At 44.3% G+C, this 16,153-nt stretch overlaps 1 protein-coding gene across 2 annotated transcripts in view; it reads right to left on the bottom strand.

Moving 5' to 3' along the window:
- The window catches only part of LOC137428151 (uncharacterized), a 36,128-nt gene extending 20,193 nt beyond the window's left edge, over nucleotides 1-15,935 (bottom strand). Inside the window, exons 1-2 of one of the 2 annotated variants that reach the window (XM_068118091.2) lie at nucleotides 15,656-15,911; nucleotides 5,307-5,335 (exon numbers count right to left, since the gene is read on the bottom strand). Coding sequence is in view for 1 of the 2 variants with exons in the window: in XM_068118090.2 (XP_067974191.2) it covers nucleotides 15,656-15,803 (148 nt within the window). In the remaining variant the exon portion in view is untranslated. Of the gene's footprint in view, nucleotides 1-5,306; nucleotides 5,336-15,655 lie in introns of both variants that reach the window. The other variant, XM_068118090.2, reaches the window with a different exon arrangement.
- Nucleotides 15,936-16,153: the final 218 nt, after the last annotated feature.

Here is a 16,153-nt window from a genome sequence, read left to right as displayed (position 1 = left end):
GAGAAGCTTAGTGGAATCGTGGATGGAGCTCTGTTCGACCACCCACTCGGAATGGCAGCAGACCATGCAGTGGCGGATGGGAGTTTGTATCTCACACAAACACAAGGAAACTGGACAAACTACTGCACCAGCAGACAAGGGCAGAGCGGTAGCAGTAATGGACAAGGAGACATACCATAATAAAATAGCACGACTTTAATCCACAAGGCTTGTCGAAATAGCACGACTTTAATCTACCACGGGACACTCTATCGACAAACATTTGGAACAGCTACAGGTTCTCCATTCACTGCTCTTTTGGCTAATTTGGTGATGGAGGAACTTGAGCAAAATGTATTTGAATCTAACGAGAATTGGCTCCGACGCTGCGAGAACAGGTGCGTGGAGGACTCTTTCGCCATTGTGCATAGAGACATGGTTGATCACCTTATTGGGCAACTTGGCCGAGTATTGCCCAGCATTTGCTTTGCAAATGAAATTGAAAAATAAAGCAAATTTTCCTATTTCGATGTGGAGGTTTACCTAAAACCTGATTACCTGAAAATGTCGGTTTACAGGAAACCAAGCCACACCAACGATTACTACATTTTAACTTCTGCAATCCGTTCACCCACAAACGCAGTGGACGTGTGGCATGGACTTTGTGCACGGGCTGTCTCTGCAGTGTGGCGATGGACCGTCTCATCTTCCATCGTCGATGTAATGAAAGAAATGAGATTAGTTTGTGGATTCCTGCTCAATAATGGGTGTAGCAAAGGTATACTCCACACTGTGAAAGAACCAAAACGTACAGAGCGAAAGGAGCAAGACATGCTTGGGCACTGTGCACTGACAAACTTCGTGGGACTTTCCGAAAGGATTGGCAAGATAGTACGCAGGGCATGGCCGACAATCCTCTACACACCATCCGTAATGTCATTTCAAAACTAGAACGACACTCAGAAGAGCACATACCTCTGCCAGGCTGAACAGTTTTGCATCCCACTGATAGGCCAGATCTGCTTCCACACCTTAACCAAAATGTCATCGGCTTATTTTTGTCACTTAACCAACTCATCCAACAAGTTCTCATAATTGGTCCACAACTTTTTGAGATATCGTGCTATCTGGCCCTATCTCTGGATGGGGGAAGAATCACTTAAAAAATGATATTATCTGGATCTTCAACAAAATCTAATCAATTAATCCTTGTCACCCAACTTGATCAGCATTAGGATTGGGCGATTCTTAAAATTTGGAAACGATTCCGAATTCTTCACCAAAATCTAATCAATTTGTCCCGTCACAGACTGTTGAATTGACGTCTTGACCCCTTATAATTGACGATTAAATCAGTTAATCTTTGCATCATAACACACACACACACACACACACACACACACACACACACACACACACACACACACACACACACACACACAAACACACACACACACACACACACACACACACACACACACACACACTATATATATATATATATACTAGCTTGGCTCGGCTCGCGCGTCGATACTGAGGAACGGGCTTATTTTAACTGAGGCTAATGACTGTACCTGAGTTGCTGTGTTGTCATGATTTTCACCAATCATAATACAAACAATTACTTTGCACAAATGTATTTGTTGTGTTTGTGATATTACATTTTTAAAGGCAATTTAGGTTTTAGGTTGAAGATTTAGGTTGAATGTTTTTTTTTCAAGAAAGAACCCCTCAGCACATACGTAGGGGAGGGGTAGGTGCAGACTGGAAGTTTGGGACGATTACACCTCACCACCACGTAATTCAAAACACCTCACCACCAAGTAATTCAAAACACCTCACCACCACGTAATTCAAAATACCTCACCACCAATTAATTCAAAATACCTCACCACCACGTAATTCAAAACACCTCACCACCAAGTAATTCAAAACACCTCACCACCAAGTAATTCAAAACACCTCACCACCACGTAATTCAAAACACCTCACCACCAAGTAATTCAAAATACCTCACCACCACGTAATTCAAAACACCTCACCACCAAGTAATTCAAAACACGTCACCACCACGTAATTCAAAACACCTCACCACCACGTAATTCAAAACACCTCACCACCACGTAATTCAAAACACCTCACCACCACGTAATTCAAAACACCTCGCCACCACGTAATTCAAAACACCTCGCCACCACGTAATTCAAAACACCTCACCACCACGTAATTCAAAACACCTCACCACCAAGTAATTCAAAACACCTCACCACCAAGTAATTCAAAACACCTCACCACCAAGTAATTCAAAACACCTCACCACCATGTAATTCAAAACACCTCACCACCACGTAATTCAAAACACCTCACCACCAAGTAATTTAAAACACCTCACAGCCATAAAACACGTAATAAAACACCTCACCACCATGAAATTGAAAACACCTCACAGCCATCAAACACGTAATAAAAACACCTCACAGCCATAAAACACGTAATAAAAACACCTCACCACCACAAAATTAAAAACACCTCACAGCCTTAAAACACGTAATAAAAACACCTCACAGCCATAAAACACGTAATAAAAACACCTCACCACCACGAAATTAAAAACACCTCACCACCACGAAATTAAAAACACCTCACAGCCATAAAACACGTAATAAAAACACCTCACAGCCATAAAATACGTAATAAAAACACCTCATAGCCATAAAACACGTAATAAAAACACCTTACAGCCACGAAATTAAAAACTCCTCACCACCACGTCATTTAAAAACACCTCACCACCAAGTCATTCAAAACACCTCACCACCACATAATTCAAAACACCTCATCACCAACGAATTCTAAACACCTCACCACCACATAATTAAAAACACCTCACCACCACATAATTATAAATACCTCACCACCAATTAATTCAAAACACCTCACCACCATGTGATTTTAAAACACCTCACCACCACGTCATTTAAAAACACCTCACCACCACATAATTCAAAATACCTCACCACCACGTGATTCAAAACCACCACAACGTTATTAAAAACACTTCACAACCACGGAAACAAAAGTTTGAGGGAGTCGTTAAGTGAGAACACAGACACTGCCCAGATGTGTAGATATCTATCTATAATTCCAGTAATCTCTGTGTGTATGTTTGTATGTTTGTATGTTTGTATGTTTGTCTGTGACCGCTGTTTCTCGACAACCACGGGTCCGATATACTTGAAACTTGCCAGGTATATTGCTGGGGACCTGAGGATGTGCCTTTTCAAGGTTTCATATTAATCGGACAAGTAGTTACCGAGCTATGGCGATTTCTTTACCAAACTCCGCAAGCCGTTCGCTTTGGACCAAACCATTTCATGTAAATAGAGGGGGGGGATTGTCACCGTACTCGCAAGCCGTTCGCTTTGGACCAAACCATTTCATGTAAATAGAGGGGGGGGGGGATTGTCACCGTACTCGCAAGCCGTTCGCTTTGGACCAAACCATTTCATGTAAATAGAGGGGGGGGATTGTCACCGTACTCGCAAGCCGTTCGCTTTGGACCAAACCATTTCATGTAAATAGAGGGGGGGGGATATAATTTTAGATATATATATAGTACGGGCATGCCCTAGTATAGATAAATGACTGTACCCGAGTTGCCGTTTTGTCATGGTCTAAACCAATCATAATTCAAACAATTATTTTGCACAAATGTATTTGTAATATACGTGATATCACATTTTATAAACAATTGAAGTTGGGGAAAAAAAAATTCCCCAAAAAATTCCCCCCAAAAAAACAAAAAAATTGGAAAAATTTTCAAAAAAAATACCCTTAGGACATACCGACGGGAGAGATATGTGCATTCCAGAAGTTTGGTACGATTTCACAAAGGTTTGAGAAAGTAGTTCAGTGAACACAGGACAACACAACACAACACAGGACAGGACAGACGCTGCACAGATATAGAGATATATATATATTATATATATATATATATTTATTACTTGCAAAATCGAAGATTTTTCAAGTATATTGGTCGGTTGTGTTTGTGGTTCTGTCTGTCTGTTTGTTTGTCTGTTTGTTTGTCACCGGCCTACAGGTCACAATTTTCAACCGATCTTCACGAAACTTCACCAAGCGGTATTTGGGGTCAATAGGTCAAAAGGTCAACTTAGGCCAAAGGTCACCAAATTTGCTAAATTTCTAAAATCCTCAATTTTCATCCGATTGACTTGAAATTTGAAAAGGACTTGCATATCTGGTCACTGAATTCAACCACAAATTATATTTTAGGTGAACATAGGCCAAAAGGTCAACATAGGCCAAAAGGTCAACATAGGCCAAATTCTAAAATCCTCAATTTTCATCCAATTGACTTGAAATTTGAAGATAACTTGCATATCTGGTCACTGAATTCAACCACCAAGTATTCTTGAGGTCAACATAGGCCAAAAGGTAAACATAGGCCAAATTTCTAAAATCCTCAATTTTCATCCAATTGACTTGAAATTTGAAGAGGACTTGCATATCTGGTCACTGAATTCAACCACCAAGTATATTTGAGGTCAACATAGGTGAAAAGGTCAACATAGGCCAAATTTCTAAAATCCTCAATTTTCATCCAATTGACATGAAATTTGAAGAGGACTTGCATATCTGGTCACTGAATTCAACCACGTATTATAATTTAGGTAAACACAGGCCAAAAGGTCAACATAGGCCAAATTTCTAAAATCACCAATTTTCATTTGATTGACTTGAACTTCTAAGAGGATTTATATATATTGTCACTGAATTCAACCACCATCTATTTTTGAGATCAACAGAGGCCAAAAGGTCAACATACACCAAATTTTTAATATCCTCAATTTTCATCCGATTGACTTGAAAATTGAACAGCATTTGCACATTGAGTCACTAAATAAGGAAACTAATTATTTTTGAGGTCAAAAGATCAAAGGTCAACTCAAGGTCAACCTTCTAAAATCATCATTTTTCATCTGAAAAATCATCACTTTTCATCCTGTTGACCCGAGCTTTGATCAAGATTGTAAATTTTAATCTTCATGAAATGGACAATTTGCTGTATCATTGGAAAACTTTTTTTGGGTGGGGGGTGGGAGGGGGGCGGCAGATTTTGCAAGTATCGTGCTACGCATGACGTCTTCTTGTTTATTTATTGTCGTGTGACTCCCCTTGGTTAATACCGGGAGAGTCACGGACAGCGAAAGCCAGCTTTAACTCCAAGGCGTTCAGTTAAAATAGTGGATTTCACGATATATGCGCGGGAGGAAGAAAGAAGAAGAGGAAGCTGAAGCGCTTACCTGAGCGATCCCGCCGGGCAGTCTCAAACCTGCGGAAAATAAATTCAAACAAAAACCGGGTTTATAAATGTACAGAAAATAATGAAAGGATTTATTAAAAGAAATGCCGATAACAAGAAAACACGACGGTAAAACTATATTCCTATTGGATCCTTCACACCAGACTTGTAACACAGACACAGGAAGAAAATAAACTGGAAAATAATGATGTGTCATTTATCGTGCACTTAGCTCTGATCAGCTCAGGGGGGTCTCGCCAGGAATCCAAGGCTCCGGAAGTCTGGCCGGCGTGGCGCGTGTGTTGGTGGGGACTCGGCCTCGCTGCACTCATTCGCGCTGCAGCGCTCGCACGGGGTCTCGTCACGCTGAAGTGGCCAGCCGCGCATCGTTTCCGCCTGCAAAATTCTGCACGTCTCCGGTGGCGTCTCTGAACACGGCGGCCGGTCCAAGCACAAACGCGCGAGGGAGAAGAACAAGGGAACCAGAGGAGGGCAAGAACAGGGCAAGATCAGAGGGTAAGAGAGAAAATGTCAGTCCTTGAGTTCTTTAAACTTCGGGTCGTGACGTAATCAGCGCTTCTCCACCAACCAGCACGCCGCTTCTTGCTCGCTCCTGACGTCATCGGTAGTCTTCGCCAATCGGTGCTCTGCTTTCTCCTCGGCCTTCCTTCCACCAATCAGCGGGTAGCTTCTTGCTCCGCCCTGGCCAATCATGAGTCCCTTATTACCCTGGCCTTCCAGTTGGTCGACTCCCACCCAATAGCGAGTCGCTTCTTGCTCCGCCCTGGCCAATCACGGCTCCTCGGGGCGTGTCTTCGGCCTGCCTGTCTTTCGTGGCGATGTAGCTGGTACGTCCCAAATGGCAGTGTTCAGAACTGGCTTCCGGTTGGTTTTATGGTTATTATTTAGTACAATTAATGGCATTTCTCACTAGTGTCTATTGCGGTGCCAAAAGAGCCAAAGAATAAATCACATAGGGTAAGACTTACAAGGGATAATTTATCCTCATCCCCTCAGCTAGTTAACATGCCCCGCCCCCTCGTGATGGGGACAAAGACACACCTCACTCCGACATTCGGCTAAACAGAACTTATTACATGTGGTGGTTCTTACCTGACATCCGGAGCACCTACCTATACGAATCTACCTGGCTCTACATATCACTATCCCCACAAACATTTTATATATATATATATATAATTTTATAAACAGGAATCAAATTCCTGCGAGGGGCTAAGTGTGAAGAAATTCTGACTAAATGCGGGGCTCCAACCACGGACATCCGTTGATAACGCGTCAACAGCCCACTGCGCTATTGAGCCAGCCACAATCTCCTCAGAACTTTTCCACACTTAACACTGCAAGCTTTATCATGGCCGATGTCTTACATGCCTGCGAGGCAGACCCCGAATGTTAGCGTAAGTATATGCATGTGTATGTATGTGTGAATAAGGACAAATCGCAGTATGGACCAACTTCTATCTACCCATCCCAACTCTCTCTTCCTCATATGTGGTGATTTCAACTGTCACCATGCCAGTTGGCTGGGTGTGGGTACCTCTCTCACCAGCCATGGCTCTTCAGCAAAGGACTTCTGTGACTCACTGGGACTGACACAAACTGTCAATTTCCCGACCCGGATTTCAGTCAACGGAGCATCTTCTCTTCTGGACTTGGTTATGACTAACTTCCCTGAAAATGTCTGCTGCTCTTCTTCTGCTCCAATCGGCTCTTCTGATCATGTGCTTGTTAAAGTGGACATCTCTCTGACCATTCTCAGAGAGCCTCCTCAGCGTCGACGAGTCTGGCATTTCACTCAGGCCAACTGGCATGGTCTTCAAGCAGCCATCAATCATCTGGACTGGTCTCCCATCTCTACCTCCTCTGACATCAACTCATCCTGGGAATTCTTCCAAAGTAAATTGCTCTCTCTCATGCACAGATTTATCCCATCTCGTCTTCTGTTGTCATACCCTTCCTCCCGTCCATGGTACACGGAATCTTGTGGTGAGGCTATTGCCCAGAAACAACTTGCTTTCGTCTCCTGGAAAGCAAATCCAACGGAAGGAAATCTCATTTCCTTTCACAAAGCCCGAAACAAGTGTGTGTCCACGCTCAGGAGAGCCAGGAAACAATATCTCTCCGTTCTCAGGACCGAACTCTCTTATCTGTCTCCCTCTTCCAAATCCTGGTGGCGTCTGGTCAAATCTGTTTCTGGTGTTTGTTCCCCCTCCATCCCCTCCCTCACCTCAAATGGCCACACGGCTGACTCCGCACGCGAAAAAGCTGAATGCCTCAACTCTGTGTTTGCCTCTAAATCCTGTGTCCCAAACCCATCCCTCTCTGTACCCACCGTACCCAGTCGTACCCAGCTGCTCCTGGACTCTGTGTCCTTTCCTCCTGACAAGGTGGAAAAGTTTCTGTCAACCCTCGACTCGGATTCTGCAACTGGACCTGACGGCATCAGCCCACGGGTCCTAAAATCCTGTTCTTCCGCTCTTTCACTCCCTCTCTCTGTTCTCTTCACCCTCTCTTTTGCTCAAGGTCATCTTCCATCTGCTTGGAAATCTGCCAACATCACCGCTTTGCACAAAAAAGGTGCAAAAACAGATCCCAGCAACTACAGACCAATCAGCCTTCTCCCAATTATCAGCAAAGTCATGGAATCCATCATTGCTTCAGATATGAAATCTTTCCTCTTCTCCAATGGCTTGATCTCTGATCATCAATTTGGTTTCAGACCTGGACACTCTACTCTGGACATGCTGCTTCTGCTTTCTCAACAATGGATGGAGGTCCTCAATGCCAAACAGGAAATTAGAGCAGTCTCCCTTGACATATCACGTGCCTTCGTTACGGTCTGGCACCCCGCTCTGCTCACCAAACTCTCCTCTTTTGGTATCCATGGAAATCTCCACGCATGGCTGGCGGACTTCCTCTCTAGTCGTAGTCAACGTGTGGCCCTGAATGGGTTTCTCTCATCTCCTCTTCCTGTTCAGGCTGGAGTTCCACAAGGCAGTGTTCTAGGCCCTGTCCTTTTTCTGGTCTTCATCAATGATCTCTCTGACTCTCTTGAAAATCCTCTGTATCTCTTTGCTGATGACTCTACTCTCTGTCGCTCCATTCTTCATCCCTCAGATCGGCAGTCTGCTGCCTCCTCACTCTCTGCAGACCTGGACAAAATCACAGACTGGGCAAACAAGTGGAACATGTCTTTCAATCCTGACAAATCTCACACTCTTACGATGTCTCTCCGAAAAGACCGACTGGACAACCCTCCCATCCACTTTCTGAATAATCCTCTCCAAGAAGTTCTGTCACTCAAGCTTTTGGGTCTCACTATCTGCCATGATCTTTCCTGGGAAAACCACATTTCAAATCTGGCCTCCAAAGCCAGTCGCCGACTGGGCATCCTCCGTCGTGCGAAGTCCTTCCTTGGCACACCTGAGCTCCTCACCACATACAAGGCTTTCATCCGCAGCTCAATGGAATACTGCTCTCCCCTCTGGGCTGGTGCTCCTGCTTCACACCTAGCTCGTCTTCACGCTGTTGAAACCAAAGCATTCAGAATCATTGGAATCTCCCGCGATGAAGCTAACTCCAAGGGCCTCTCACTCACTCACCGCAGGCAGGTTGGTGGTCTTTCCATCTTCTACCGACTCCTCTCTGGCCTTGCCCCCCCAGCTCTCTCTGGGCTCTGTCCCGCAAATATTCCTACAGGTCGCACAAGATCTGCCTGCAACCCTCTTATGGTCAAACTGCCAAAATCAAGACTCTCTGCTCACCTTCACTCCTTCATTCCTCTTTTCTCCCGCCTCTGGAACAAACTCCCTCACTCTCTTCAATCCCACTCCACCCTCCAGGTCTTTAAAACAGCTGTTCACCACCATCTCTTATCTTCCCCCATCCAAAACCTTGATCTTTTCTACCCCCGCTAATTTCACCCCAATTCCACTTTTTTGAAATACCAACTTCTGTCCTGGAAGTCATTGGTGTCCTTGTGTTTTATACTTCTCCCTCCACCCCCCCCTCCCTTCCCATGCCTCCTCCCCCCAAGCCCTCTCCCTTCCACACATCTCCCTGCTCTCAAATGTTGTGTTTGTGTGCTTCACCTTCTCTCCCCATCTTGTTTTCCGCTCCCTCTTTTTATATATTTTGTTTGTCTGGTTGATTTGTTTGTGAAGTAAATGTTAGCTCTTTCACGAGCCTCGATTCAGTATACAAAAAAAAAAAAAAAAAAAAAAAAAAAAAAATGCATTGGAGATTAATTCATATACAATTTTATAAACAGGAATCAAATTCCTGCGAGGGGCTAAGTGTGAAAAAATTCTGACTCAATGCGGGGCTCGAACCATGGACCTCCGTTGATAACGCGTCATCAGCCCATTGCGCTAATGCGCCAGCCGCAATCTCCTCAGAACTTTTCCACACTTAACACCGCGAGCTTTATCATGGCCGATGTCACATTATGTCATCATATATATACGAGGTGTGTTCAAAAAGTATGCGACCTTAATTTGTCGTGCGTAAACAAATTAAGCTAGGGAGGCGTTGATTGGTGCACATATGTAGGCGATCCTAATGCGCACGCGTGAATTTTTTCCCACCTGCAGAAGCCGTCATTCGACGGCAGACCGCCGATGAGTGAGGAAGTGTAAGTGAGCGCCGTCGGATTTTCGTTTTTGACAAAATGACGGAAAAACTTGAACAACGCTACTGCATCAAATTTTGTGTAAAGCTTGGCGATTCCCAAGTGGAAACGATCCGCAAGATTCAACAGGCCTTCGGGGACGAAGCAATGAGCACCACACAGATAAAGGAGTGGTACAACCGCTTCAAAGATGGCCGCACATCAGTGGAGAGTGAAGCACGTTTGGGTAGGCCCTCAACATCCCGAAATGAGATTGTCATTGACCAATTGAGGACCCTGGTGATGCAGGATCGTCGAATCACGATCAGAGAACTTGCAGACGAGGTGGGCGTCAGCATTGGATCCGTTCCTTCCATTATGAAGGAGGATTTGGGCTTCAGGAGAATCTCAGCGAAGTTCGTACCAAAGCTGCTAACGATTGAGCAGAAGCAACTCCGTTTGGAGATCGCACAGGACATGCTGGAGACTGTGAACAGCGATCCCAGCTTCCTCAACACTGTGATCACTGGCGATGAGTCCTGGGTTTATGGGTACGACCCAGAAACCAAGTTGCAGTCATCACAATGGAAGCATCCAACATCCCCGAGGCCAAAAAAAGCAAGGCAGGTCCGCAGCAATGTCAAAGTCATGCTGACCGTCTTCTTCGACTCCAGTGGCGTGGTTCACCACGAGTACGCACCACACGGCACAACCATCACTACACCAAGGAGTATTACCAAGAGGTTCTGCGTCGCCTTCGTGACGCTGTGCGACGCAAACGGCCGGACCTGTGGGCAGCGGGCAATTGGCAGCTCCATCACGATAACGCACCCGCCCATTATTCACATTTGATACAGAGTTTCTTGGCCAAACACAACACACCTGTGCTTCGTCAGGCTCCCTACTCTCCCGACATGGCTCCGTGTGACTTCTGGCTTTTCTCCAAGCTGAAAATGCCCCTGAAAGGGACCAGATTTCAGTCCAAAGAAGACATCATGCGGAATGCGACGGACCAGCTGCGCGCCATCCCAAAAGAGGCGTTCCAGCGCTGCTTCCGACAGTGGCAGAACCGTTGGGAGAAGTGTGTGGCAGCCCAAGGGGACTACTTTGAAGGAGATTAGTGTAAGTTTGTTGTATCTGGATACGAGTATTTTTTATGAACAAAGGTCGGATACTTTTTGAACACACCTCGTATATGGGAGCGTATGCTGGATCAGAACGTCACTGCGTCCTTGGACGACTCCTCAGCACCATCCCGACACACACCACTGTGTGTGCTATGGAAAGAGGTGTTTTTTTTTACGGCAGCCAGAGTGCAAATCCTGCCACCAACCTCCTTGAGAGAGGACACAGTACCCTGGTACTCATTTGGCCAACCTCGGAAGGGTGACAGGCTGAGTCAACCCCACCTGGTATTAATTCAACAGCTGAATGGGATTCGAACTCAGGACCTTAGGATCACAAGCCCGCCGCCCTAACCATTTGGCCAACTCCAGGATAATACATGACCACTCCTTTTTGCATCGTGATGATGCATAGTGCTGTCAGCAGTTTCCTAGACTATTGGGCACAATCCTGGACAGGTCGCCACTCTGATGCAGGATACTCGAATGGCTCATTCATCCCAGCAAGCTGGTACTCATTTTGTCGACCTCAGAAGGATGACAGGCTGAGTCAACCCAACTGGTGTTAATTCAATGGCATGACAGGGGCCTGAACTCAAGACCCTGAGATTTCAAGACAGCCACCTTAACTGTTAAGCAAACACCAGGCATATCATAATACGTACTTGTACCAAATTTGGTCAAAATCCAAATCACTGTTTTAAAAAAAATCTTTATTTCAAGTTATCACGGTAACATGATTTTTTTTTACTGAACATGACCTCTGACCTTTGACCCCAAAATCTAATCAGTTCATCTTTCCATCATTATACATGCCTGTACCAAGATTGACTTGGATCCCTTCAGCCGTTCTCAAGTTATAAACCCTTTTTTTTTTTTTTTTTTTTTTGAATACAAGATCGAGGCTCGTGTAAGAACTAACATTAATCACAAAAAGACAAACCGACACATAAAACATAAGATAAAGGGAGCGGAAGACAAGATGGGGAGAGAGAGGGAAGCACACAAGTAGAGCATTTGAGAAGGAAAACAGGAAAGAAGTTGGTATTTCAAAAAAGTGGCTCTGGGGTGAATTAACGGGGGTAGAAAAGATCAAAATTTTGGATGGGGGAAGATAAGAGATGGTGGTGAACAGCTGTTTTAAAGACCTGGAGGGAGGAGTGGGATTGAAGAGAGTGAGGGAGTTTGTTCTAGAGGCGGGAGAAAAGAGGAATGAAGGAGTGAAGGTGAGCAGAGAGTCTTGATTTTGGCAGTTTAACCATAAGAGGGTTGCAGGCAGATCTTGTGCTACCTGTAGGAATATTTCATGTCCAGAGTAGAGTGACCTGGTCTGAACCCAAATTGATGATCAGAGATCAAGCCATTGGAGAAGAGAAAGGATTTGACGTCAGATGCGATGATTGATTCCATGACCTTGCTGATTATTGGGAGCAAGCTGATTGGTCTGTAGTTGCACTATAGACTGATTGTAGTTGCTGATTGTCTGTAGTTGCTATTGTAGACTCACTCTGACCTTTGACCTCTTGACCCCAAAATCAAACTAGAAAGCAAGTCCATCCACATCCGTTTGTATTCAGACGTCTTCTCCCATTAGCGAAACATGACGAAAACCGTTTTAAAAAGATACAAAATGAAAATTGATAAATCTGATGCAGCCTTAACCTTTGATCTTTTGATCGAAAATAAATAAATCCTTTTCTCGCTTTTGATTGGTGAATTAATTATGTGACCTAATATGCAAATTCAAAGACAACATAAAGCCTTCGCCTTTGCCATTTTTCGCCGTGCTTTTGCATTTTCGAAGGGATCAATTTTAAGATTTGGGATACTTATTTTGTCTTATTTAAACAGTTCAACCATTTTTGTACATTTTCTTATGGTGATAAAATGTGGTTATGTAATATTTAGACGACAACAGCTTGGTACAGGTCTGCACTACTCTGTCATGTCGTAATGGACGTGTTCAAACAACATGCGTACGCTTCCTGTCCAACCTCGCAGTGAGAGAGTCCAGCGGCGTGCTCAGTCGGTGTCTTTTCTCAGTCCGTATCGTTATACTTGTACATGTTTGATCTTCTTCTTCACAATGACAAAGCGAAAGTGCAAATTCACTGCAGAAATAAAGACAAAATTCCCATGTTTTCGGAGTGGTTGAGAAGAATGGGAAAATGAATGCCTGGAATGTAGACCTGGCAGATCTGTCTCTGTGGTACATAAAGGTGCTGTCGATTTGCAATCTGATGTAGACTCGGACAAGCACTGGAGAGCAGTTCGAGGAGACAGAAAATCATCCTCATTCACAAAGTTGAAGGACAGTGACAAGGAATGACTCACTGCATTGAAATCAGCACAACACGGTAATCTCTGTACCCTTTAACCTCGGTACCAGTACCACCTTTAGAGGCCATTTTTCCCCGCAGAGCAGGGGTTGGTCTTTTTTGGGCACCATGGTCCCCTTTGTTGAAGCAATGTTTTATGGCCGGATGCCCTTCCTGCCACCAACCCTGTTAGTCACCTCTTGCGGCACACAGCGAATTACCAGTGAACTGGTACTCAATTTGCCGACCTCGGAAGGATGAACAGGCTGAGTCAACCCCCCTGGCGTTAATTCAGTGATCGACCGGGATTCAAACCCAGGATCCGAGGATCCCAAGCCGGCACCCTAACCGCAAAGCCAACACCAGCCTACCCTTTAACCTCGGTATAACATGGTAATCTCTGTACCCTTTAACCTCAGTATTACATGGTAATCTCTGTACCCTTTTACCTCGGTATTACATGGTAATCTCTCTACCCTTTTACCTCGGTATTACATGGTAATCTCAGTACCCTTTTACCTCGGTATTACATGGTAATCTCTGTACCCTTTAACCTCAGTATTACATGGTAATCTCTGTACCCTTTAACCTCAGTATTACATGGTAATCTCTGTACCCTTTAACCTCAGTATTACATGGTAATCTCTGTACCCTTTAACCTCAGTATTACATGGTAATCTCTGTACCCTTTTACCTCGGTATTACATGGTAATCTCTGTACCCTTTTACCTCGGTATTACATGGTAATCTCCACACTCTGTTACGTCAGTATTACATGGTAATCTCTGTACCCTGTTACCTCAGTATGACATTGTAATCTCTGTACACTTTAACCTCGGTATTACATGGTAATCTCTGTACCCTTTAACCTCAGTATTACATGGTAATCTCTGTAACCCTTTAACCACGGTATTACATGGTAATCTCCGCACCCTGTTACCTCAGTATTACATGGTAATCTCTGTACCATTTTACCTCAGTATGACATTGTAATCTCTGTACCCTTTAACCTCGGTATTACATGGTAATCTCTGTACCCTTTAACCTCGGCATTACATGGTAATCTCTGTACCCTTTTACCTCAGTATTACATGGTAATCTCTGTACCCTTTTACCTCAGTATTGCATGGTAATCTCTGCACCCTGTTACCTCAGTATTACATGGTAATCTCTGTACCCTTTAACCTCGGTATTACATGGTAATCTCTGTACCCTTTAACCTCAGTATTACATGGTAATCTCTGTACCCTTTTACCTCGGTATTACATGGTAATCTCTGCACCATGTTACCTCAGTATTACATGGTAATCTCTGTACCCTTTTACCTCGGTATTACATGGTAATCTCTGCACCATGTTACCTCAGTATTACATGGTAATCTCTGTACCCTTTTACCTCGGTATTACATGGTAATCTCTGCACCATGTTACCTCAGTATTACATGGTAATCTCTGTACCCTTTAACCTCGGTATTACATGGTAATCTCTGTACCCTTTAACCTCGGTATTACATGGTAATCTCTGTGCCCTTTAACCTCGGTATTACATGGTAATCTCTGTACCCTTTAACCTCGGTATTACATGGTAATCTCTGTACCCTTTAACCTCGGTATTACATGGTAATCTCTGTACCCTTTAACCTCAGTATTGCATGGTAATCTCTGTACCCTTTAACCTCGGTAGTACATGGTAATCTCTGTACCCTTTAACCTCAGTATTACATGGTAATCTCTGTACCCTTTAACCTCAGTATTACATGGTAATCTCTGTACCCTTTAACCTCAGTATTACATGGTAATCTCTGTACCCTTTAACCTCGGTTTTACGTGGTAATCTCTGCACCCTGTTACCTCAGTATGACATTGTAATCTCTGTACCATTTTACCTCAGTATGACATTGTAATCTCTGTACCCTTTTACCTCAGTATTACACGGTAATCTCAGTACCCTTTTATATCGACATTACACGGTAATCTCGGTACTCGTTTACCACAGTATTACACGGTAACCCCTGTACCCTTTTAGTTTTACATCAGTATTACACGGTAATCGCAGTGCTCTTTTATCACAGTATTACACGGTAACCTCTGTACCCTTTTAGTTTTACATCAGTATGACACGGTAATCTCTGTACCCTTTTATTTTTACCTCAGTTTCCCGGACACAGGCCATAATGAGATTCCACATTTCAGTGAGTTAAGTGAGTTTCTCAAATAGTACACAGCACGAACCAGACTCGGTAACGTGAAGAGCAAGGTGCGGAGAGAAAGATACGTACCGGGTCCCGGGTCCTCATCCTCGGGTGGACCGACCCTGGACCCGCGATCTGAGGGAGAATCTCCCGGAACGACCGAGTTTCCTCCATCGGAACCGCTCGTGGATCCCGGGGGGTTCGATCTGTGATCACCGGAGAGATCTTCGTTCATGGCGCATCGGAGAGGACTGTAAGGTGGAGTGTCGTAGCGTACACTTTGACACACGAGTGGCGACCGTGAATTATTCCGGACTCCGGTGAAAGTGAACCACGTGACGCGTTACTTCTCCAAACGACCTTATTCACGGTTTCAAAGCGGCAGATTCTCCACGTTCGTCACGTCATCTCCAAAGATGATTACGGTAGCGAATTTGTTCTTCATTTCGTGATTTTTGAGTTCATGGAGGAAACCCGCTCCCCTCAAGTTTAAACTCTCCCCTCCCTAATCTCCAGTTTCCTTATTCCAGGAAAGGTACGAAATGATAAATAAAATAAAAAGTCCCATTTTTTTCCTTCACATTG

Source organism: Myxine glutinosa, chromosome 5, assembly GCF_964187855.1.
Source record: "Myxine glutinosa chromosome 5, kmMyxGlut1.1, whole genome shotgun sequence".
NCBI lineage: Eukaryota > Metazoa > Chordata > Myxini > Myxiniformes > Myxinidae > Myxine > Myxine glutinosa.
This window is presented reverse-complemented; position numbering and strand designations above follow the sequence as displayed.